Below are 26,032 nucleotides of genomic sequence, written 5' to 3'. Positions count from 1 at the left end.
ATGGAGAAATATTAGAACCAACCTAACAGGATTGTTGTGATGATCAAATTAGATACTTTATGTAAAATATTTCACAAATTTTAAAGCATAATATAAATGTCAGCTGTTATTATTGGTGTTGCTTAACCCTTAGATTAGACTGTGGGATGCTACAAGAGACTGAGATTCTGTTGTTACTGAGTCATTTCAAGACATGTCCAACTCTTTGTGACCTCATTTGAGTTTTTTTGGAAAAAATATTAGAGTGGTTTGCCACTTCTCATTTGCCATTTCTTTTTCATTTTACAGATGAAAAAACTGAGACAAACAGGGTTAAGTGACTTTCCCAGGGTCACACAGCTAGTAAGTATCTGAGGCCAGATTTGAATTCAGGTCTTCTTGACTCTAGATCTGGTGCTCTATCCACTGTGCCACTTAGCTGCCAATTTTCATACTTTTGAGTTAAAGGGGAAAATAATTCTAAGAATATGTGAAAGGCTTATTTTTTCTTGAAAAATGTGCCCAGAAAAGCACACATAATTTATTAGAGAGCATGGCATAGTGGGTAGAGAGCTAGCCATTGATTTCAGGATGTCCTAGGTTCAAGTTCTGCCTCTAACACATGCTAGATATGTGACCGTAGTCAACTCACTTACAATGTCAATGCCCCAAGCAGTTCTCTAACCCAATAAATTGCAAAATCATTGTTGACCTACATTAGTAGAGTTTCCTCATCATGAGTTCTCTATGTTGATGAAATAATGGGTTTGTACCAAAAAAGAGGAAAAACTACCTCCAGGAATAACTAAAAATCAAAACATTTGTAAGTAAAAGGGAAGGGCTGAGAGAAGAAAACTCTCCCAATATAAAAAATAAGTGGCACAGTTTTCAAATCTGGAGAGTCTAGGCTTGCCTGTAAATCAAAGTTGTAATTTGCTTTTCTTAAAACATTTTACAATAATTTTGTAAAAAAATTTCAAGCAAACACAGATGTGTATATATAGTCAAACACAGATACATCTACTGGCCACGAGCCACCATATGAGTCATTAATTGCTTTGCATACTTTACTATGTTAACAATTTTCTATATACAAAATGGGTGATTACTAGCATAAGACCAATATGAATTGGTCTTATCTCATGCAGTCACTCTTCACACATCTATTCATCCATCCCTCATCTTGTTCAGAGTTGCTGTTACCAAGAGATGGTTTCTATGTAGTTGGAATAAATATGTTACACTGGACTTTATTTATTGTTTAATGACCCCTTCCCATTTGAGGTATATAAATGAGCTACATTTTGGAAATGAGATACACCATCAAGACCAAGCCAATATATGATGAAAAGGGGGAAGAAATATTAATTTTTAAAAGATGTTCAAGTTTCTCTGGAAGTTGATTTTTATTTATTACAACATAGCCATTTTATAAGCCCCAAACCCATCACATGTAATGATCTGCAGGTTAATGGAAAAGCATTTACAAAAACTTACCTTCAGTTTTTCTCTTGGTCAAAGCAGCCCTATACACGGGCTGGCTCTGCCCCTGGGAGTTCATAGACTGCAAGGAGACCACATACACCGACTCAGAGGCTACCAAGAAAACAAAAAGACATTTCTGCAACCCTTATCCCATCATAAATAGAGGGATTTGAAGGGAGAATCAAGCTCTGTTTCTATTTGTGTGAAAGCAAGCATCCTATAGTGACAAAGAAAGCAAGACTGGGTACAGGTCCTGCCTATGACATATTAACTGTGTCACTTTGGCTGTCACTTAACTACTCAGTGATCCAGGATAATTTGAAAGAGGTTACAAGTTATAGAGAAAATATAGATCTACACTGATAAAAGTTCTCTACTGTAGAATTTCCTGTGGCAATGAAATGAAGATCCAGGCACTGTCCTCTTTATGAAGGTATTCCCACTTGTAAACATAATCTTTCCAACTCTCTTCCCTCTATGCATTCTAGGGTCAAATCATTAACCATCTTCATTGTGTGCCCAAGGTCTATGTAAGAATGAAATAACATGGTGAACTGCTAGTCCAACTACACATCATGATCAGATTTGAACATAAGGAAGAGTAATCTTGCAAAGAGGTGAAAAACAAATTGAATAATGGAGAGACGGGGGACTCAAGGGCTAACTAGAAAATAGTTTGGGCTCATCCTAGTGTGAAGGTAGTGGGAATGGTCAGAAGGTTACCTATTGATAGATATCACAGAAGAAGGTATGACAAGACTAGACAAATGATTGCTTGTAGGACGTGAGGCAGAAAAAGGTCATAGATGACACCATTGTTTCAACATGGAGGACAAATGAATGAGGGCACTCCTAACAGACTTAGAAAAATTAGAAGAATCAGATTTGTAAAAATATGGTAAATTCTACCTTTGAGCACAATGACTCTGAAATGCCAACAATATATTCAAGTGGACATGTCTAGTAAATGGTCAAAATTGAGAGTCTAAAGTTCAGGGATGGATGGAAATCATCTGCCCAGATATTATAGCTAAAGCCACAGAAATAGATGAGGATAATAGGGGAGGGGCTAGAGAGACAACAGAGGAGGGCCATGGACAAAACCCTAAAGAAATTCAATTTTAAAGGATCAGGAATAAATATCAGACAAGAAGAGAGAAGGAATGGTTCCAGAAGGAGGAAGAAAATCAAGAAAGTGAGATACTCACTGAAACCAAAGGAGAGAAAAACAAAAATAGAAAAGATGATTAATAGTGTCAAGTACATCAGCATTTGACACAGTGCCTGGCATATAGTAAATGTTTACTAAATGTTTATTGATTAACTGACTGAAATGCTACAAAGCAGAAGGATAAGAAGAAAGAGATCACTGAATCAGGCAGTAGGTCGCTTTTGACCTTTGAGAGATAGGTTTTCAGTCTAGTGTTGGAGCCAGAGATTAGAGGCAAGGGCCAATAAAATGAATGAATGGTAAGAATGTGAAAGTATTTTCTTTCTCAAAAATCTGATAGAGACTTGCCCTGTGTAATGCCAGTTAAAGATCTTCACCCACCCAATAATAGACCTCAGGTGAAGCCCATTGAGGAAAGCTTGATTAGGGGAGGCTTGTTTTGTAGAAAGGCTTACACCTTTTGTTAATTTCTAATGTGGAACTGGGTGACAAGGCTTGTGCCCTCCAGCTCTGAAAGGCATATATATACTCTGAGGTGAGGTTTTGCTTTGAGGTTTACTCTTTAGAAGAAGGTTCATGTGCAAGATGCGACTCTGGGTAGCCACTAAGGAGCTCCCCTCCCCCTTTGAAAACCCAGATGTTGGTGCTTCTCTCTCTGGTAACTATGTATGTATGTATGTATGTATGTATGTATGTATGTATGTAATGATCAGACAGTTGGATTTATCTGTTGATCTGTAATATATGTATTGTTTATGGTCAGGCAGTTAGAAGCCCTTTCTGTTGGTCTTTATTTCTCTGCTTGTGTCTGTTGGTATATGTAACTAAAGAAGGTCGCAGACTCCTCAAAAGTTGCTTTCCTTTTAGAAAAGCAGATCTAAGAGCCTGTGCTAGCAGATCATCCTGGATGTATCATGGTACTTGCTGCTACACCCTGCTAAAGACAAATTAATTCCTATTAGAAAAGCATCTTATGGTAGGATAGTTGCTATTTAAAAGAAGGAAAATATTATATGTATATATGTGTGTATATATGTATACACATATATATATAATATGTGTGTGTGTGCATGTATGTATATGTGTGTGAAACTGAAGGGAATTTATAAAGTCAAAATTGTTTTCTTGGGTTTTTTTTGTTGTTGTTCTCAAAACATGGTAAATATATATTTGGAGAGGGAAATGTGAACAAATACAGTCTGTGAAAAAATTAATTGGATAAGAAAACATACTTTATTCAGTATAATTTTAATGTTTAAAAGTTTCTTAACTTATTCCCATGACTGACTATTTTTCAAAGTAAACTATTTCCTGGATAATAGAATAAAGACCGTCACACCATCATCACTTAGCAGTGTAGTCATACTACCACCAGACTCACCTAGTTTTTTAATTTCATGTGCTCGTTCATCCCTTTTGAGAGGAACATAATTCATCTTCCTGCCACTTTCTCCGTAGCCCAGTAGAAAACCTTGAGACCTACGTGGACTCTTCATGCCTGATGCGCGTGGTGCTTTCCACTGAACAGAGAGTTTGTCATTTGAAGACCGGACTCGAACTCGCAAAGGTTTGTTTGGCACTTCCTTTTCTTAAAAAAGAGACAGAACACAAAAATGTAGCATTTAGGTTTTGATAACACACAGGTATGGTGTCCCTGCAAGTTTAGTCACAAAATTTTGGAGCTGTGTTTGCAGATAAACTCATCAAAAACATCAAGGAAATACATTTGACAAGAAGACACTGTCACTATCTTTCCCACCACAAATGCCAAATGGAATGGAGTAAACAAAAATTTCTGCTAGAAACCATGGATGTTCTAAAATGTTCTCTTTCATCTTGTTATCCTTTGCACCCTCCCCCTCCCCAAATTTAAGCCAAATAAGGACAATTCAGTGTAATTTGAGAAGAGTTAAAAGTCAAAGCAGAAGTACCGTACAAGCCTACCACATACTACTACTGTCCATTAGAAATCCAACCCTACACACAGAAAATAGCAGGTTCTCTTGACTTATTACTTGGTTTCTGTTTTAATTATATTTGCCCACGTTCTTAAACTTCTGACTTTCTTGGCAACACAACACAAATCCTTAACCATGTTACCCTTAACAAATCATCACCTTTTTTTTTTTTTAACTAAACAAATATTTCTTAAGATATCCCTTAAATTGTTTGCATTTTCTGAGTGATTCATCCCTGAAGCCATAACTCAGTGCCTGAGTTCTTTTGGTTTCACACTAAACAAAACTGTCAAATTGGCGACATGCATATGGCACAAACATATAACATTTACCCCATTTTGGACATGTCCTTACTTTAAGAATGAGGTTATGAGGCAGGTATTTACAAGGGCATCCCTCCCTCTACTCCTCACATTCTTCTAGCCTCTTGAGCTTTGCGTGATGTAATAAACTTGGAAAGTTTAGGAAAATGTAGCAGTATTTAGAGAAAAAAATTGTTGGATAGTGGATGGAAAGCCAGTTTCAAGGTCAGGAGGACATGAGTTTGGATTCCTACCTTGACCAGCTTTACTACCCTGAGAAATTCTATAAGTTGCAGAAAAGGTATCAACCTGCATTAGTAGAGGGAGTTTCCTCATCCTGAAAGTCTCTAGTCCATGGAAATCACAGGTCTAGCCCCATCTAATCAATTTACACAGAAGTGTTGGTTTAAATTGGAATGAAATGTCCAAAATGATTTCTTTTTCTGTAAAAATTTAGGATGAAGTTATTCTAAATTAGTAGGTTTCCCCCCTCAAAATCAAATGCTGAATAAATTATTTTTTTTCAAGATTCCCTTAAATTCTGGTTCCTTCAGATTCATGGTATGTTGAGAGGCTTTTTCCACATGTTCTGAATCTAGTATTACATAATGCAGTTTTAATTCTATTTAATATTTAATATATAAGTATATTATTTCTATAATGTATATATCTGTAATTTAATTAATCATATTACTCTCCAGTATAGCCAAAATGGGTCTTCTTACTGTTCCTTACAGGATACTCCTTTGCACTGACAATCCCCCATTCCTGGAACACACTCTCTCCTTACCACTGCCCCTTGGAAACCCTTGTTTCTTTTCAGAATTAGCCCATCCCCTCAGCAATTAGTGCCTTCCCTTCTAAAGTGAACTTGTATCTGCTTTGTATAGACTTATGTGCATACATTGTTGTCTCCATCATTAAAATACAAACCTGAAGTCCAAAAAAAAAAAAAAGGAAAAGAAAAAGTCAAGTTGAGGAAAGACCTTCAACTGAGTTAACATCATGAAATTTGGCCTTGAGAATAAAAACAACGTAATAAGTCATAGCGAACCATCAAAATACAACAGATACATCATCTAATGGAAATCATCCCTTAAAAAATCCAAACAGCCAACAAATGATGGAGAAGACTATAGAGGAGTGTTTTAGAGAATGTTGTCCAAAGCGTGGCTGTGTCATCTCATTCCTAGAGGGTTACATAGAGAATCTATGGCATGCAAATTAGCAAAGGAAGGTTACATAACTACCTGTTCAGTTACAGGATCTTTTCACTGTGATGTTAATTACTTAATACTCTAATTCCCTAAAAGATTAGTGATTTCATTAGTCTTCTGTATGTTCTCTGCCCACATAGGTCCTGATCTCTTTAAACTTCAACAGGCAGTTTTCAGATTTGCTTTGACCAAAACAATTTATCAACCTTCTGGGCATAAGATTTTCCACACTGAACTAGACTGGTTTTTGGATGAGTAATAACAGTCTTTTAGTGCACCTTACTCAATGCCTTCTCTGTGTCCCAGAAGGCAATTAATTAATATTTCATAAAATAACATAGTCTGATGGTTAACTATACCATCTTCATGAAACACCAGGTGGTGTAAATAGAATAAATAGGGATAACAGCATCTTTAAAATGCTTTATGGTTTTCAAAGAACCTTAAAAATATTATCTCATTTTACCCTTCCAACAACTGGGGTTGAGGTAGGGCTGTAATTGCCATTATCATCCCCATTTTTTTTTTATGAATGAGGAAACTGAGGCAAAAAAAGGTTAAATGGCTTGCTCAGAATCAGGCAGCTAATAACTAGCTGAAGCTGGATTTGAACTCAGGATATCCTCACTACAAGTCCAAAGCTGTAGCCACTGCTTTTCCAAGCTGCTTTATTTGTGTTTTAGTCCTCTGACCAAAATAGCCTCATTGGAATAAAAAAGTCAGTGGTATTCAGCCAGAGTTTCAAGAACTAGCTCTGAAAAATAGTAAATCCAAAAAGTAATACTTTAAAAAAATATAATTTCCAAAAGAAAACAAATTTAGAAAGTACTTAGTATTCTAACTCATCAAAGATGCCAGTTGCACAAGTGAATTATCAGATGAATTTCCATATTGACAGTTCTTGTTTCATATTAATAATAAGCATTGTGTACAAGCAGATGTTTTAGGCATTCAAAAGTCTCCAAGAAGAATTCAGCTGCCAAATTTAATTGAGTTTCTGAATTCTTACCTGGGTGACTTTGGCAGGAAGAAAACCTCCAATCAAGCAAAGTTTGACCTTGACAATAAGTGGCATTCCTTTCCATTGAAATTACTGTCTAGAGGTTTTTGGGAGATAGGAGGCAGAAGTAACAGCACAGAACAGCCAGCAAGCCTCTCTGTCTGTCTCTCTCTCTGTCTGTCTGTCTGTCTGTCTCTCTCTCTCTTTCTCTCTCTGTCTGTCTGTCTCTCTCTGTCTGTCTGTCTCTCTCTGTCTGTCTGTCTCTCTCTGTCTCTCTCTGTCTCTCTCTCTCTCTCTCTCTCTTTCTCTCTCTCTCTCTCTCTCTCTCTCTCTCTCTCTCTCTCTCTCTCTCTCTCTCTCTCTCTCTCTCTCCCTCTCTCTCTCTCCCTCTCTCCCTCTCTCCTTTCCTCCCTCTCTCCCTCTCTCCCTCTCCCTCCCTCTCTAATACTAATGTAGTTGTGAGCAAAGAGAAGTTTACTTGTTCTTATGTAAAATGAGGGCCTTCACTAGATAGTCTCAGTTCTATATCCATGATCCTGGTATACAGTGTCATGTAAAATGAAAGTGGGATTTTGATGGAGATTTTTTTTTTTGCTTAATAATGGGAAGAATTTGGAGGATATTAAACACAACAAAAAAAAGTAACTACTTTACTTTTCCAGGGACTGCTTTGTTGTCTTTTAAGAAAATCTTTTGGATTTTGGGGACTCTGACACACACTTTATGCTTTGATATTTATATTGTTACAAAAGGATGGAGGTGGCTAGTTGATACTGTAGAGAAAGTGGAGTTAGGAAGACCTGAGTTCAAACCCAGCCTCAGACACTTATCTGACCTTGGAAAATTCCATCACTCTGTCTGCCTCAGTTTCCTCATCTGTAAAATTAGGAAAATAATAGCATCTATCTCCCAAGGCAATTATGAGATTCAAATGAGGTAATATATGTAGAGTGCTTTGCAGACCTTAAAGCTCTATATAAATGTTATTTATTATTATATCCCTCCACAAAACCCAGAATTATTTACAAAAAAGATGAACCAATCAATCAACAAATATTTATTGTGCCACTTAATACACTAGGCAATATAAGCTACAAAAAATTAAACAGAAATAAAGACAGTGGATTCTTTGAACTATTGATCCCTGGAAAATTCCTAGAATAGAAAAATGCTAGAATTATTAAACAGATGGTTTCTGTGTACTTAGAAAAAGCAAGTCAACATGGGTTCTTTAAGAACAAATCATGCCAGACTTACCTAATTTTTTTGGACAATGTTTTTTTAAACTGATAAGTCAGGAAAATGTTGGAGATATTTGGCAGATGTGGAAGAATTCAAAAAAATATGGAAAAAATTCTTTGAATCCTTATGAACAAATAGATTTAAAAAATGAACTAAATAAGAGTATAATTATGTGGTTTCAGAACTGGTAAAATAACCAGACTCTGAGGGTATTGATTAAGAAATCAGTGTCAACAGAGACAGAAGTTTCTAGTGGTTTGCTAAGGGGCTCAGTGCTTAGCCCTGTTCTATTCAGCATTTTTAGTGCATGACTTTATTTAATGACATGTTTGTCAAAATTGCAAATGACAGGAAACTGGGATGAGTAACTAGTATACCAGATAACAAAATTAGGATCCAAAAAAATTTCAGTAGGTGAGAATAATGGATTGGAAAAATAAAAATAAAATGTAATCAGTGTAATGTCTAACACTTATCTTTAAACAAAACCTATTTCACAAGTACCCTTTAGGAAATATGGCTAGAAAGCAATTCATGTGAAAAAGAAGTAGGTGGGTTAGCGGACCACAGGGTCAATGTGAGTCAACAGTGTGACATGGTAGCTAAAAAAGCCAATGTCAACAGAAATGTTGCATCCACAATGAGTTAGGCAATAGTCCTACCGTAGTCTGACCCATATAGACCACATCTGAAGCAATGTGGTACAACAGAAAGAATACTGGTTCTGGAGTCGGGAAGATCAGAGTTCAAATCCTATCTCTTACACTTATTGTGTGACCATGGACTTAAGCTACCTGGACCTCCTGGCTTCTGAGGTCCCTTTCTCCTCTAGTTCTATGATCTGATGCACTATGTTGTATTCAACTGCGAGAGTCACAACTGTGGAAGAATACCAAAAATCACAAAACGTTATATGGAGAACACTTTAAAAGAACTACAGATATTTTGTCTACTTTAAAAGAACTACAGATATTTTGTCTACAAACTTGGGCACTGATAAGAATAGACATTGGACATGTGATTTCACTGGTCTATGGAGTTCCCAAATGAGGAAATTTCCTTGACTAATATAGGTCACCATCTTTTCTGCAACATGGTTTTAATGTCTTAGGGAGTTTCCTAGAGCAGTGAGAAGCAAATGACACACCGCCAGCATGCATTAGAGGCAGAATTTGAACCTAGAATTTCCTGACTCTGAAGCCAGATCTCTAGCCACTATACTACCCAGTCTTACAAGACAACCACATTACTACATTGAAACCACACTAGTGGCTTTCTTAATTGCAATACCAAGTTAAATTTTGTGAAGAGTCAGGATCAGAAAGCAAGAATAAAGCAGGTCTTAATAGCTTACCAATCAACCAACATTGACCTCAACACCTACTGTGTGCCAGGTGTTGAGGACAAGAAGATGCAGCTGCTTTGAGGTTTTACAAGCTTTTCACATGGAAGAATGTGATTATTTTGTATGGTGCCAGAGGACAAAACTAAGAGCAGTGGGGAGGAGTTACAGAGAGACAGATTTCAGTTTGGTTTAAGGAAACAATTCCTAGCCATTCATGCTGTTCAATAGTTGAACGGTCAAGTCCATAACACTGGAGATCTGAGTGGGGTTCAGATAACAACTTGCCAGGTATATCACAAAAGGGATTCCTGTTCAAGAATGGGATGGACTCTAGATGACTTCTGAGATCAGTGAGTGAACAGGCATAATTAAATACTTACTATGTGCTAAGAACTATGCTAAATACTAGAGACACCAAGAAATGCAAAACAAACAATAAACTCACAATATCTGTCTCACAAAATATACATTCTAAAGTGGGGAGAGACAACACATAAATAACTAGGTATATAAAATACATATATATATATTCATGAGAGGGAGAGGGAGAGAGGACAAAGGTAATCTGATAGAGGGAGGCATTATGGGAAGGCAAAGAAGAAATTCCCTTCCATAACTGAGACTCTGAAATATTTCATCAGTAAGGATACTCTCTCCACTAACACAAAGTAGTCCCTATACGCCTTCTCCTCCTACGTACAATTCTTGCCTATGTTTTCCCACAGATTCTCTAGACTAAATCTATACAATGCATTTTAGGTCTTCCTTGTGTTTTTTTAGCTTCTCAGGGCTATTAATGTACATTTCAAGTCCACTTGATTTTCCAGTCATTCATCTTCATCTCACAAGTTATGTTTTTGTGCTGTACCTCTACCCCCAACTCATGTAGCATAAATCAATCAACAAACAAATTAAGCACTCAGTAGACTGTAAACCTCTAAGCTGCCTCCAATAGAGGGGGCAGATGTAGACAGTGGAAAGTGTTCTATGTAATTGGAGTCCTAGTAACATTATATTCTGTCTTGCTATAAGGAAGTAACACAATTTTAACCATTGACAATGCCTGTGTCTTTTATCCTTGCTAACTAAATATAAAGCTCATATGTCATACATAAATCCACAAATAAAATCTAATAAAACCAGAAAACAAGGATGAAAAAAACCCTAAGAAATAAGGTTTTTTTCTTAGATGCCCTTTTTTGAATTCTTTTGGTCCTTGCATAAGAAGACATGTTAACCCATCTAGTTCCAATTTAGAAGTGCCACTGGTGATTTTCCCCTTCTCTCAAATGTCAAAACCCTCAAACAGTCTCCAGACAAAAAGCCTTTGGCCTCCAACAATGGATGACCTAGTCAAAGGTATCAGGTTTTATTAAACTACTGTAGGTCTCATTGTGGCATGAAGTCAAAGTCATCCGTACACTGTTTTATTTGATGGCCACACAAGCAGAGATGAATAATCTGGTTCAGAGGCAATTCCTTCATTTCTTACACCATTCCACAGTTAGGCCTCTCAACCACTTGGGAGAGGCATGCTAATTACTGGCTGAAGTAAGCATGTAGCTTGGCATCTGAAAAAAAGGAATCTTTCACAATGGCCTACCCTCTGGGAATTCACAAAAAGGAAAACCTGCAGTCATACATACATATGTAAATGTGTATAATATAACAAACTTGCAGTGATGAAATACCACAAAATGTTGGTTTAAACCCTGCTGTAGGAGAAAGCTGCTAAATGTTTCTTTTTTCAGGCAATTCAGTCATTTCTGAATCTTTTCCATATAGCTTTTCTGTAAAGTCCAGAAGCAGCATTCCCAAGTCTACTGCTACAATACAGTGATATTGAATTAAATACGGACGAGCTCTCAAAGAAACTCTTACCAACTTACTTATGTATTAGGAACAGACTTCAGAATTCTTCAGTGCTTGTTCTATTGAAATTGACTAGGAGTTTCTGAAATTCATATTCAGATAAAGAGATCTAGCCTTCTCAGGAAAGGCAGAGAATAAGAAATAGAGGGATAAGGGAAAAAACCATTTTTTCCACATTATAGATAGTTGAAAATCATCCCTAAGGAGATCACAGGGTTTAGAGGTGAAAGAGACCTTAAAATTCAGCTACACTAATTCCCACATTTTATTAAGGAGGAAATTGTGACCCAGAAAATTTAAATGTCTAATTCAATGCCACTCAAAATTTAATAGCAGAGTTTATATTTGAATCTATTTTCTATAATTGTTGGCACATTGTTCTTTTCTTAGATCCATATGTGTCATTCATAATGAAAAGTATAATAATTTCAAATAGAATAGAATAAAGATAGAATGTTGGGGTTGGAAAATAACATAAAGCGAGAAGAAAGAGGAGGAAAAATTTGCAGCTATAAAGGAAAAAGAATCTGAAAAACTAAAGAATATTGATCAATACAATTGCCATCAAAGACTGATGATGAACTTATGCTTCCTTTCATTTCTTGGCAAAGAGAGGGTTTACAAGAGGTTCAGAACAAGATAGAAACTCTCAGATATGGCCAATGTATGAATTTGCTTTGGCTGACTATAGATATTTGTTATGAGGGAAAATGTTTATTTTGGTTGGGGTAGGAAGAAAAGGTATTGTAAAGGAGAAGAGAGCTGTGGGTGGATAATAAAAAAAAAATATAAGAAGTGTGTCAACAAAGCATAAAAATATAGAGAAGAAAGTAGAAATTCAGATGGGGACACAGAAAAACAAAGCAAGTTTGATAGGATCATGTTAAATTTAATTTTCTAGAAATGAACACAACAAATATATGTTTCATATACAATCTATTTTGTTTTTTATATATTGAAATAGTCTTTTTAAAAAATATTTAAATACCTTGGCAGTCATCCAGTCCAGTTCTTTGATTTTATAGGTGAACAAACTAAGACGTAAACATTGTGTCTTGCCCAAGCCCATAGAGCTAGTCAGTTAGCAGCAAAGTCAGGCTCACGTCCCTGGTATATATAAATATATATATATATATATATATATATATATATATATATATATATATATATATATATATATATATATATATACACATATATATAATACTATGTATATTATATATATTTATATATAGTCTATATTATATATATCATATAAATATATATTTATATAATAAATATATATAAATATAGTCATCTAGAGTCCAACCCACACTTAAACAGGAATCCCTTTTGTGATGCCAATCTCTCTCTCTCCCCCTCTCTTTCCCCCTCTCCCCTCACTGCAATATATTGTCTGCTTCTAGTCCTTCAGATACATATACATAGCGAAAAAGGAATATTAATGGATACATCAACTATGCCCTTCCTCAGAACCAGAAAAAATAATATACATAATAACTAAAAAATGTAAATGGAAAGAATAGCAGCAAAAAAAAATAATGCTGTGAAATTATAATGACTAAGTTTGGCCCAGAAAAAGAGATACAGGGGGATCCAAGAAGAGTTTACTTTTCTAAACCACATTTCTAATCACATTTATGTTAGGCAGTATTTTCATAGAGTTAAACTGGTAAGCTGAAGTAACTTGGCTTAAGACCACATAGTTAATAAATTTCTTGATCCATACATTTCCCCAATTTGTCTTAATACCTAATAGGTATGGAATACTGTATATAGGGTCAAAATTGTTTGATGTGTTGATTAGTTTAACTGAAATGCCTTTTCTTTTTCTCTTTTTTAATCGTTCTCATAGGGATTGTTTTCTAGGAAGGGAAAGAGAGGGATATATTGAGAAATGATGATATAATGACAAAAGGTACCAGTGAAATAAGCATAATTTTTTAACATTCTTCTGCTAAATTCCTACACTGATGCCTCATTGTGGTTCAGAGGTGACCATGGGCAAAGGCATAGTTCTAGTACTGACTAGATTATGGGTCTGGGAACTAGCCTGACTAATTCAGAAAGGCCTGAAACTAGAAAGGGCAGCTAGGTGGTGCATTGGTAGATCACCAGGTATGGAGTCAGGAGGACCTGAGTTCAAATCTGGCCCCAGACACTTACTAGCTGTGTGACTCTGGGTAAGTCACTTAACCCTGTTTGCTTCAGCTTCCTGCTCTGTAAAATGATCTGGAGAAGAAAATGGCAAAACGCTCCAGCGTCTTTGCCAAGAAAACCCCAAATGGGGCCACAGAGAGTCAGATATGACTGAAATAATACAAGGAGATTAAAAAACTGGTTATCCAGTGATGCTATTTTTTCAGTTATAGTCCCTCCCCGGGATGATCTAGTAACTCATGAAGGAGGTAATGAACTATGTTGGTGAATGGGGGCTGGGGGGCTCCAATGATAGAAAGCATGGCTTCTTGAAATACCTAAGTAAAAGATATACCTTTCTGTGAGCAAAGCTAAGTGTAGGGCACTCAGGCTCTGAGTTTTCCAATCCTATACCTGCCACATTTTTCTTTTAAAACTTCACAAATTTAAATGATTAAGCTGTTAAGTGAATACTCATCGAGGACAGTGCTCAATGTGCTACATACTTCAATAAAATACCTGTGGAAAGAACAAAAATATTTTAGTGGGAGTGTCCATTTCTTGTCCTTCCACAGGTATTTCCTATGAAAGGTGGGCCAGCTAAAACAGTGATGGTTTGGTGAACCTCTGGCTTCTCCTATTTCTCCTTGTCTTTTCTTTCCCACTACAGCAATAATGACTTTTGGCAAAGCTAAAGACCTTTGAACACTGTAAAATGAATGTTTTTCTAAACTGATTATGCTTTAAATCTAATTCATAAAATGCATTTCACAGGCTGCATTTTTGCCCTCCTTAGAAACTAGGTCATCTGAAAGAGAAATGGTTCATCTCAGGGCAGGATTTTGTGCTTTAACTCTCCATATGAAAGCATCATGCTTGTAGCGTATTTTTCTCCTACTTTCATGTTACAAATGCTCAAATTGAATTTTAAAAACTTTGTAATATATGACCTAGTGAAAAACACTTAAAAAAGTCTAAAATACCCCAACACAAGATGTAATAAGGATTGTAAATATTTCTCTTCCCTGTCACAAAAATGAGGAGAAAGACTTGTCTTACCCTCATCCCATGACCACCAAGAGAAGAAGCCCAGGGGATTTTGAATAATGCTAGCCTGAGTCTCAGACAAATGCACAAACCTGAGAGACTACTTAGTGGGCTGAGGCTGGGAGAGGATTTGAGAGCCCAATAGAGCCCTTAGGTTTGTGAGAGAGGCTCATATGAGCTGTAGGCACAGTACCCAAGTGCTGGAGGTGAGGAGAGGACATCAGACGATTGAATTCACTGGTATCAAAGAGAGAACCGCACTTGGAATGTGAGAAGGGTCACGTGTTTCTGATGATTGGACAAACTTGAGTTAGGCCAAAAGTTGTCAGAATCTACATAGTGTAAGGGAGAAATGCAGTGCAGGTCCCTTGTTTAGAACTGTATTAGAATTGGATACAAGGAAAACAAGTGTCTCAAGCTAGGACAGTGGCACTCTGAAGAAATCCCTTCAGTTGAGGGATGGTTCTCTAGGAGGAGCCTTTACTTGTAGAACAGTGATAGATGAGAGCTTCGGAAGTGGGCAATGTAGAGCACACTTGTAGAGAGCAGGTGAAATCAATCAATCCATATTTATTAAGCACCTACTATGTGCCAGGTACTGTGCTAAATGCTGGAATGATGATGAACTTTTTGCTGAGAGTTGTAGAAAAAGGCATTGGGCACCTGATGCAAAGAACTACAGGCAAAACAAGGTAATAGAATTGTGATGGAAGTCTGTCCTGTCGTTGCTGTTCAATTGTGTCCAACTCTCTGTGATCCCATTTGGGATTTTCTGGTTAAAGATACTTGAATGGTTTGCCATTTCCTTCTCCAGCTCATTTGACAGATGAGGGAACTGAGGCAAGCAGGGTTAAGTGACTTGCCCAGAGTCACACAACTAGTAAGTGTCGGAAGCCAGATTTGAATTCAGGAAGAGGAGTCTTCTTGACTCTAGAGTTGGCGCTCCATTCACTATAATGAGGTACAATCAAAGGTACTACTTGTAGGGGGTTTTGAAGAACTTCAGTAGGACACGTAATGAGAGTTCACAATAGAAGAGACACATATTGGACACCTGCCCAGATCATAACTATGATTTAGTCACTGAAGCTATGTGATGTCCTGAGGAAAGGTCACCCATTGACATAGTATTTTGAGGAGAGTTATGTTTTCTTCCTACTATAAATAAAACTTTTCCCCTTTTTTTGAACCTGGTGAACCATGTAATTGCAAGGGGAATTACGGTGACAGACAGTGAAGTTCCCAAATTATCTAGATGAAGGCAAGAAGTAAGAGAAATTCCTCAAAGTACAAAAGTTCTTCAGCTGATGTGAGAATCTTCAAGAGTTAAACAAGAAAATGCATCACTATTATACAATGCTGGTATTTGTCTTCCTTGCCAATCTTGAACTCAAGTTGAACAAGAAATAAGACCTATGAGAGTAAATCCCTATCAGTGGAATCCTCAAGAATTACCTAACAAGGCAATAAACAGTGACTGTTTAATAAAGGAAGCTGTAAATATTCATTAAGGCATATATGGATTTTAGCTAGCATTGTTTAGGTAAGACAGAGTAAATTACAAAGACAAATTCTAGGCTATAAAAAGGAAGATATTTTCCTGCTTTCTTAATTTACAGTGTTAAATAGAAAGAAATTAAAATTGGAGAAATAAGAGAAATCATTTGACTTAAATCAATTGGTTTACAGGCTTATTACCTGATTCAGAAATTCAATTTCATGTAATATGTATGAAAATGCTCCTATATATACACATAGGAACATGAGCACACATATGCATATTGACATTCATATAGGTATATAATGTATGTGTTTATTACACAATATGTCATATTGGATAGGGGTTAGTCTTCAATTTGGGAAAACTTGGGTTCAGGTCCTCTCTCTGATACATATAGGCTGTGCCCACTGGACAAGTCATTTAACCCTTCTATGTGCCCAGAAAACTCCCTAATTCTATAAGTCATAGGAACTGTGGATATGCTTCAGTGGAGGAAATTTCCACACTTGGAAGAGCTCTACAAAGATGAAATGACAAGTCCAAATGACTCATATATGTCTGTGTATGTGTATTGGGCAGCTAGGTGGTGCAGAGGATAGAGCACTGGGTTTGGAATTAGAAAGAATCATCTTATAGATTACAGAAGCCAGCCTCAGGCACTTACTAGTTGTGTGACCCTGGGCATGTCACTTAACCTTGCTTGCCTCATTTTCCTCAAATCTGTAAAATGATATAGAGAAGGAAATGGCAAACCACTCTAGTATCTTTGCTAAGAAAATGAGACTTAAGTTGAAGCAGGGGTTCTTAACCTGGGGTCCATGAAGTTGGAGTCCTTTAAAAATATTTTGATGACAATATTTAGATATGATTGATTTCATTTGTAATCCTATGTATTTCAGTTTATGCACTTAAAACATTATTCTTAATGAGAAGGGGTCCATTTGTTTGAGCAGACTGTCAAAAGGGTCTGTGACATGAAAAAATGCTAAGAACTGCCGAATTAGAGGAATTTGGATTAAAAATGAAGATATTCTAAGTGTTGTGAGACACTGTGATGAACCCCTCAGAAATGATATAGAATCTTCGTTGGGAGATTTTTTTCAGAATATGGCGCTAAGTGAATGCAGTCTTACTTGAGGTTATAGAAAACATGACTTTGGGGAGGCATTTTCTAATGTGGCGCTTCCATAATTTTTTATTATCTAATTTAACAGACCGAATTCCTACTCATTAAGTTTGGGGTTTTCTTGTTTTGCTTTGTCTTGTTTTTGACATTTGATAAATGGTCGCTTCTCAAAAAGGGGCCAGGTTTCTCCCACATAATAAACCCATGACCACATTTATCCTTTTACGCTAGAATGTGATCATTGCTTCTTTAAAGAAAAGCCAACTAAAGGAGGTATATGCATATTTACAGACTTACAGATTATTAAATCTGGAAAGAACCTTGCAGATTATATAATTCTACCTCCTCATTTTGCTGATGAAAAACTGAGGACCAGAGACTTACCACCATATTTATAAAGCTGATCAGTGGCAGAACCACATCTCTTGGCTCTAAATCCAGGACTGGAGATTCTGGTCCCCTCCCCTTCCTCCTCTACTAACTCTCAAACATTCTGGTGCAATGTGTCTCATTTTCCTACTGTATGCCATGAAATGATAATGCTATACCATTGTCCTTCCCCTATGACCCCAGAACTCTGGAAGGCCCAGGCTCTTCCCCAGTCTTGAGTAAGTAAAACCTGTGAAACTTTACCATCAGTTCTGCCTTCATTTCCCACAGCTGATATACCTGAAATGACCCTTACTGGCATGTGTCCATGCCTGTAAGACTGGTCCATTGGCTACAGGCCTTCTACCACATAATCTTGCAAAAAGAAAGGACCCTCTTTCACTAGAAAATGTACAGGGAGATACTTTCCCTGTACTTTTAGTCTGGACGTAATTATAACCTAAACCACCCCTGAACTGCATGGCATAGTTCTTGAGAACTGATAAGGAAGACATTTGTGGGCCCAACATTATGCTCTAGAGCAGAAGTGTAGGGTCAACACACAATGTAATTGGGAAATATTTAGCAAAATAAATAAAAATACAATAAAACATAGATATTAAAATGTGGTTTCTAAGTCAACTTGCACCTACAGAGATGCTTATGTATGGTTTGGTATCCCTGATTCTATGTGAGTTTGACCCATTGCCCTAGAGGATTTTCAGCTTTTAAACATCAACCCCTGGTCTTGTGCTGTCCTGACTGGTGAATGCCTTTCCTATGAACCTCTCTAAAAGTAGGCTGGTTCCAATAGTGCTTCACTCTTCACCTGAGCTATCCTCTCTCCACCCAGCCTAGTGGTGCAGGAATACCCTCCATCCAGCTCTGGAATTATAAATTAATCAATACTGCCATTGTTACAGGACAGGGTACTATTCCCCCCTGGATCCTGTCACCATTCCTGTAACTTTCCAAATCAAAACACTCCCCTTTGACACCACACCCCTGTCTCCCCTTTTTAGAATAATAGCTCATACTATTTATAAGTATCTGAAGGAAGATTTGAACTCAGCTCTTCCAGACCCAAAGTCTAACATTCTGTCCACCCTATCACCTAGCTGATACTTTTGTATTTGTATCCCCAGTGTTCTACATAGAGGAAACACTTAATAAATGCTTTTTCTATCACTACCACTTCTAGAATAGTAAGGGAATGTTTTTCCTCTTGGTTTCAGACAAAACACAAGGAGAAATATGGCACATTCAAAGAACTAGAGCCAAGAGTATTGGGCACGGTACCGGTTGCCAACAATAATATCTGATTTATGAGACAGGATTCCTAATAAATCTCTCAATATAGATATTTGGCATTCAAATGCCTTTTTAAAATGGACAGAATTCACAGGATGCTAGCACAGCATATTTTCCAAGTCCCATAAAGAAAGGTCTAGGTGAAAATGATCACTATGACAATTATGAGTAAATTATCCCCCAAACAAAATGTCCTGTTCATACATTGGCTAGAGAGGCATTACCTTCCAGTCAGTACATTCTGGACACACTAGACTTGCTTTTAAGGTCTGCCTTATACTATGTATTGCAAATGTCTTTAACTAGCATTTTCTTGTCAATTTATTTAAGGAAAGGAAAAAATCTCTAAAACTGACAAGTAAAATGTTATCTTCAATAGTTGGGTACTCCCAAATATGCTCTGTCCCACTAAAGCATCAGCAGGATTGGTTTACACTAAGTGAACCCAGGACTTCCACACTTCTGGGACAGCTCAGTGGCACAGTGAGCACCAGACCTGGCATCAGGAGGACAAAATCCAGCCTCAGACACTTAGCTGTGTGACCCTAGGCAAGTCACTTAACCCTATTTACCCCAGTTTTTTCATCTGTAAAATGAGCTGGAGAAGGAAATGACAAACCACTCTAGTATCTTTACCAAAAATGAGGTCACAGAGAGTCAGGCATGACTGATTGAATACAACTCAACAACAAAACACACTAAGTGAATGCAAGACTAAGAAGTGATTATCATTCAACAAATTTGTATCTCTACTTTGTGGCCCATGTTGCACTTGGATAAGTACTGTGAGGAATACAAAAAAAGATGAAAAAATAGACCCTACTCTCAGTGAGCTCATGTTCTAGTCAAGGCGACATGACGGTCACATTCTTGCTTCCCAGAATTTCTGTAACCCAAGCTCACTCAGCAAAATGGCAATCACATTAGCTGTTCTAAAGAATGCATAAGGAATTAATTGTTTTAGAAAAATGAGAAAACTGCTTTTCTAAAAATAATTTCCCCCCCGAGAGCCATATGAGAAGAAAAAGAAAAGTAAACCTGAAACCTTAAAGCAAAATGTAAAACTCAAACAGCAAGTAAGCAAGGTCAGACGTACATCTTTTTGGTCTCTCTTTTATTAACTTCCTAAGTCTGCTTACCATGATGTCAACCATCTCCACCCCACCTGAAACTTGTTCTCTACTTTGATGATCAGTAAGCCTTTTGCCTTATCTTGCCATCCAGAATCCAGGGCTCTTCACCTCTTCTTACAGTCTCTTCATCATACCCCTTCAGGGTTACTCTTGACTCACCCTTTTCCAGAACCCTTTTTGAGTCATCCTTGCCCCATCCTTTTGCCAGCACCCTTCCCCCATTTGAATATAAGCTCCTTGGATGCGGACTCTTATTTGCTTGTATTTAAATCCCTGGTGCTTAGCACAATGCCTGGCACAAGAGTAAGTACTTAAATAAACACTTTCTGTAACTACCTAATAATTCTAAAGTTAAGTACAGTTTATTTCTATTCTCTTAGTTAAGAGAATAATTCTCTTCAGGTCCTCTAGGACCTAGACTTGAATTTCTTAAATAATAGCATGCAATATTTCAATGAACTAGACTGTCTCAAACTTCTTTACATATATTAAGTCTTTGGCCCACCCAGTTTAACCCTGTACCTCACTTCTTGGTTTCTAAATGACTCCCTTTTCTATCCCATTTCTGTCACATTTCCCTTTTTTCTTTCTGCTCCCACTTCTCTCTCCTTTTGGTGCCTCCTTCCATCTTTGTCACACTTTCTTCTCCTGAATTATACTGCATGCTCACAAGTACTCTTGCTTCTTTGCCTTCTAAAATTATTTTTCTACATAATTTTCCTTTATTTCCCCCATTTCTTTGGAAAGCGAATTTAGAATCAAGAAATTTTTTTAAAAAAAACTTCTGTATTTCATTCCAAATACTTATCAGCCTAGAGAGATTTTCTATTTTTGTTTTCCCTCATACTTCCCCATTACAACCCACTCCAGTTGTTCTCATGGAATGGACCCCTTTTTTGTGGACCAGCTCCTCTTTCAGATCTATCACCTCCTTAACTTAATAGAAACTTATCTTTGTATTCTCAGCATCTTACACATTACAAATAGTAGGTTTGCAAAATATCATCTTCTCCGTAACTATCATATTTCTGAAGGTTCCACCTTTGTCATCTACTCTTCTGTCTCTAGACTTTCTCCCTCAGTGAACTAACTCACTACCATTGCTACAGGTATCACCTATGAGTAACTAACTCTCGTAGCTAGTGTCCTATGCTTCACCCCCCTTCTAGCTCTACGGCCTCCTTCTGAATGGCCTAAAAGATGTTTCTCCTTGGATATTCTGCCATTATCAAAAGGTAAAATGTTTAAAACAGAATGTATTCCCATTGACCCCAAACTAGTTTCCTTTCAAAACTTCCTTCTTTCTACTCTCTGCTTTATTGTTCAGAAAAGACTTTGAAAACTACTCCGAAAGGTAAGATCTGAGCCAAAAAGAAAATGTTATTGATTTGATTTTTTTTGTTTTTACATACTCACCTTCTCTTCACAAACAATGTCACATTGAGTTTATTAAGAAATACAGTACACAAAACTAAAATGTAGCCCTCCACAGGATTCCCTTCAGGATACTATCCAACCACATTCTGAAAAAAAAACTGCAAGTACTTCATACAGTTCTTACACTATCATTAAAATAAACTCAAGAAACATAATAGAAATCTCAGCATTTCTCTCCCTGGAGGGAAAAATTACATCATTACCAGTAGACATTGACAAGCAATGAGCAAATATGGAGTGGAGATGGAAGGACATTCTCCAGAATATCCTCTTTAAAAAAAAGGCAGCCTTGAGGTAATGGATTTACCTTTTAAAGTCATTACCTCTGAATGCCACTTACTTATTTACTCCTTACTGACCTGAGAAGTCAATACATTCTAGTTGTGTCCACAGAACCATCTCAACCATCATATTTGAGTAGACCATGTCAATGGTTACCAGAATTTTGGAACAAACATAGAGACTTAGACATTTCCACACAGAAGAACATGAAACAATCACATTGACAACATTTGCTGCAGTTTGATACATCAGGCGCAAAAACAGATTGATCAAAAAAATGTGCTGCACGTGTGTTAGTTTAGCGATGGGAACTAAATGAAATGTTTGTAAGAAGATGTGTGTGACAGGAAGCACAATCCTCTTAGTAGATTGTGCTTCAGTGGAAACATGAACCAAATGAGCAAATAGTACCTGTCACGGTCTCATTAAGTGGTTCTGGACCCTTAATGGCAAAACCATCAATCTTGATCCATTCACCTCCTAAATTAGGAAAATGCAACTTGAAAATTAGGGAGAAAAAAAGGAAACTTGGCTTTTCCACATTTCACTCCCTCCTTAATGTATGTTTAAGTTTTATTGTTGGGAAATGGATTGCAAAGGATGGGTCTGGGAAACCGGCTATACTGAGATATGTACATTTCACAGCCCTCAGCAATGGAGAGACCTAGTGGGCAGTAATATGACCTACATTCAAACCCTGCCTCTGCCACATCCTGGCTGTGTGACCCTGAGCAGGTCACGCATCCTCTGAGGCTCTAAGGTTCAGAGAAGAGATCAACATGCATTGGTAGTGGGAATGTTCTTGCCTGAAAGCTCCCCACACCAATGAGATAATAGCTTCAATCCCTATAAACTCAGCTATATAGTTTATTTTAATATATATCCATTTTAATATATACTCACATAACTTAATATACACTCACTTAACATATTAGTTATAGGAATGAAAAAAAAGCAAACAAACCCAGCTCTCTATTTCAAATATTCTAAAGGAAAGAAGAGTATCTATAATTTGGTTCTCAATCTCTAAGCTTACTGTTGACTTGTTTAACCCTCCTAAAAAAATTCAGTCTTTGCTATGTCTCTAAGGAAGCAGGGAAGGCTGATTGCCACTTCCAATCCAGTGACCCAATATAATCTCCAATTCTGGTAAGACTTACCAAGTGGGCTTTCAGCTCTGTACACTGGGCGACTCACTCCGTGGTAGTTCTCTGAAGTAACCAGCACAAAGTACACTACCCCAGGCTCTGAAACATATGGTTTATATCAAGCCACTGTTTCACATCTCCAGGAGTAACACAGTTGGATTTACTAACCATTTAGTTTAAATGTTATAATAAAACTTGAAAAATTGAATTAAATGATGAGCCTAACCACAGCTTTCTCGTATATTTATTGTCATTTTAAGTTGAGATGGCTTACTTTGTTCTAAACAAAAGAAAAGTGTACCTGACTCCAAGCCCTCAAGAAATAAATTACTTTATGCCAAAATATATACACGTTGCCAGCAATCTGTATCTAGATGACAGAGAACATTAGCAGTTTCTTCATGTGAATTCAAAAATTGAAGAACAGAAATTTATAAAATGGAAAAAGTCTCTCCATTGAATTTCCAGGGTCAAAAATTCCAACACAGAAACCCCAACAGAAAATTTTCACAAGATTTTAGTAAAATATTAAACTCCTACAGGTAAATAAACTTGAAATACATCTCTAAGGATTAGAAATATATGCAACATTCATCACAATATCTGAACTAAGAACTCTATTACAAAAGGAAATGTTCCCTTTAACAATGTTTGCCCACTCTCTCTTGAAAATATCAACAAAAAGGAGACAAAATAATGTGCGATTTTTAGGAAGTGCTTATGTTGAAAAACTTGGTTCCACTTATTTGACTTAAGTTTATTGGAAAAGGTTAAGTGGTACCGCTTATTTGTCCAGTTTTGGCTGAGTCTCAAGATATTCTAGCATTAGCAAAGGACTTTAGGTTCCCTTGAGAGTACAATATACAAAAAGCCTATCTCCACCAGACTTCCAATTTCAAAAAGCAAGGCTCCAGTAGCATTATTTTTCCATTTCAATAAATCAGTGCTTTTCTTAAAAAAGGTATAGATCATAGGCTTGAAGCAAAGATGAAAGTTTAGGGTTTATTTTGTTTTGTTTTGTTCAAGAAGTAGATTTAACTCTGTCAAAAAAAAAATAATTATTCTTTCTACGTGGGGAGCATTTCCCCTGAGAGTACTTTTAGTTGACAAGTCAGGGACATAGCAACAACCGATGCAGTAGATATCATCTGGTATGTTTAGTGTTTCCAGGGTTGATATTATTTCTGACTCGCCAGGGTAGAGCCCAGTGGCATTTGGGGTTTGGCACAATTTCTCAGACTAATTTGCAAACGCTTTTCGTTCAGACAAAACACAAAATGGTGCTTTGTCAAGCACTTTCTCCCTTCACTCTTTAAATTTATTTGTATTTCAAAGGAAATCTAATCCACATGTTTCTGATTGACTTACACTTGACTCATCAGAAAGTTGCCTGGTAAGAACCTTTTGTTGCTTTAAAAGCTTTGGAGCTCTCTTTATACATGCTTAAAAGCATTTCCTCCTCTAGAGCATTTTGGGAGCTGTCCATGAAACTCAAAATCCCCAAAGGTCCAGTGCCATTCTGAATACAGAAGTCTCATGGTTTGAGCAAGTTTGAAATATAAGAAGATACTGAAGTCTTCCTTTACTGACAGGTTTATCCATTTCTCTACACCTAGAAAAGATAACTATGGCCAAACATCAGCCAAAGTGAGGGTTCTCACAATAATCTCAAACCACAACAACTCTGAGAAAGGAGATTTGCTTTTATGTTTTAAAACACAGGACTCCAAATAAAATGAATGATCAAGAAATGAATGATTGCCTTGCCCTTTTTACCTACTATTAGTCTAGTAGTGTTTTCAATTCAAAATTCCAGGGCTCATTAATGCCAACATTTTCCTGTGGGAAAGGACTGGGGGAAAAAGTATCCTTAAGTGGCCACAGAGGTAAGACAAAATGGAAACTTTAGGGGGAAAATGCTACTCAGGCTCTGCAATGATTAAATTTCATTTAATTCAAAGTTAACTTTGAATTAAATTAAATTGGGGTCATATACTAAATAAGATACTTGGAGAAGATGTGTGTGTTCATGGTAGAACATCAGGATAATATATTTGAAATAAGTACAAGTACTTGTTGCTAGTTGGAATTAGGAAGAGAACAGTTTAATGCCTTTTATCTTTCCATTGCCAAGAGGCAAAATGGCAGATTAGATTAAACACTAGATGTGGAGCCTGTGGATGAATCTCTGTTCTAGTATCTCATGGTCATGACGCCCAAGACAAGTGTCTTAACCTCTCTGGGCCTCAGTTTCCTCAGCTGTATGATACTTCTATCAACTACCTAGAAGAACTGCAAGGAAAATCTTCATAAATGTGGATGTATATGTGTGTGTATACTTAGATATGTGTGTAAGGAATCATTATTATTATAGATCTCCTGCTTCATCACCCCATGAATAAATATCCTAATACTTGATGATGGGATAAATAAGGTGAATAATAGAAAAAGCTTAAGAGTTAGAGGAAGATTGTAACTTAACTGAGGGAGAGCTTCAAAAGAAAGGGTAGAGGGAGAAAAAGAAAACCTAGGACAAGAACAAAGAACTTGATTCCTGGCACATCCTGTTCGGTTGTTTTTCAGTTGTGTCTGACCCCATTTGAGGCTTTCTTGGCAAAGCTACTGGAGATTTGTCATTTGTTTAATAAATGTTGATTGATTGACTGATTAACTTTCACAGCTATTAGTGCTTTTTTCTTTTAAAGTGACATAAGGCATTTACTCGAAAATGATGGGTGGAGTTTCAGAATAAATGGCTTCCAAGGCAATAAGAAATTCAAGGAAATCAAGAAGCCTTCCCACAGGTTGTATTCAAAATTATGAATCTATGGCTTCATCTAAGATATGTTTAGAATGTTGTAGAGCTTAAACTGCAGGCATTTTGGCAAAATTGAAGGGGTGCCAAATCTCACGAATTACAGTTGGAAAGGAAAATAGCCTACTGTGAACTACTGTGAACAAACTTTAT

At 36.8% G+C, this 26,032-nt stretch overlaps 1 protein-coding gene across 4 annotated transcripts in view; it reads right to left on the bottom strand.

Moving 5' to 3' along the window:
* The window catches only part of FNDC1 (fibronectin type III domain containing 1), a 108,909-nt gene that overhangs the window by 46,629 nt on the left and 36,248 nt on the right, over positions 1-26,032 (bottom strand). Inside the window, exons 3-6 of one of the 4 annotated variants that reach the window (XM_072643828.1) lie at positions 23,077-23,163; positions 22,328-22,396; positions 4,017-4,223; positions 1,477-1,575 (exon numbers count right to left, since the gene is read on the bottom strand). In XM_072643828.1, the coding sequence (XP_072499929.1) occupies positions 1,477-1,575; positions 4,017-4,223; positions 22,328-22,396; positions 23,077-23,163 (462 nt within the window). The remainder of the gene's footprint in view (positions 1-1,476; positions 1,576-4,016; positions 4,224-22,327; positions 22,397-23,076; positions 23,164-26,032) is intronic. The other 3 variants (XM_072643829.1, XM_072643830.1, XM_072643831.1) reach the window with 3 other exon arrangements.

This window comes from Notamacropus eugenii, chromosome 2 (assembly GCF_028372415.1).
Source record: "Notamacropus eugenii isolate mMacEug1 chromosome 2, mMacEug1.pri_v2, whole genome shotgun sequence".
NCBI classification, from domain to species: Eukaryota; Metazoa; Chordata; class Mammalia; order Diprotodontia; family Macropodidae; genus Notamacropus; species Notamacropus eugenii.
This window is presented reverse-complemented; position numbering and strand designations above follow the sequence as displayed.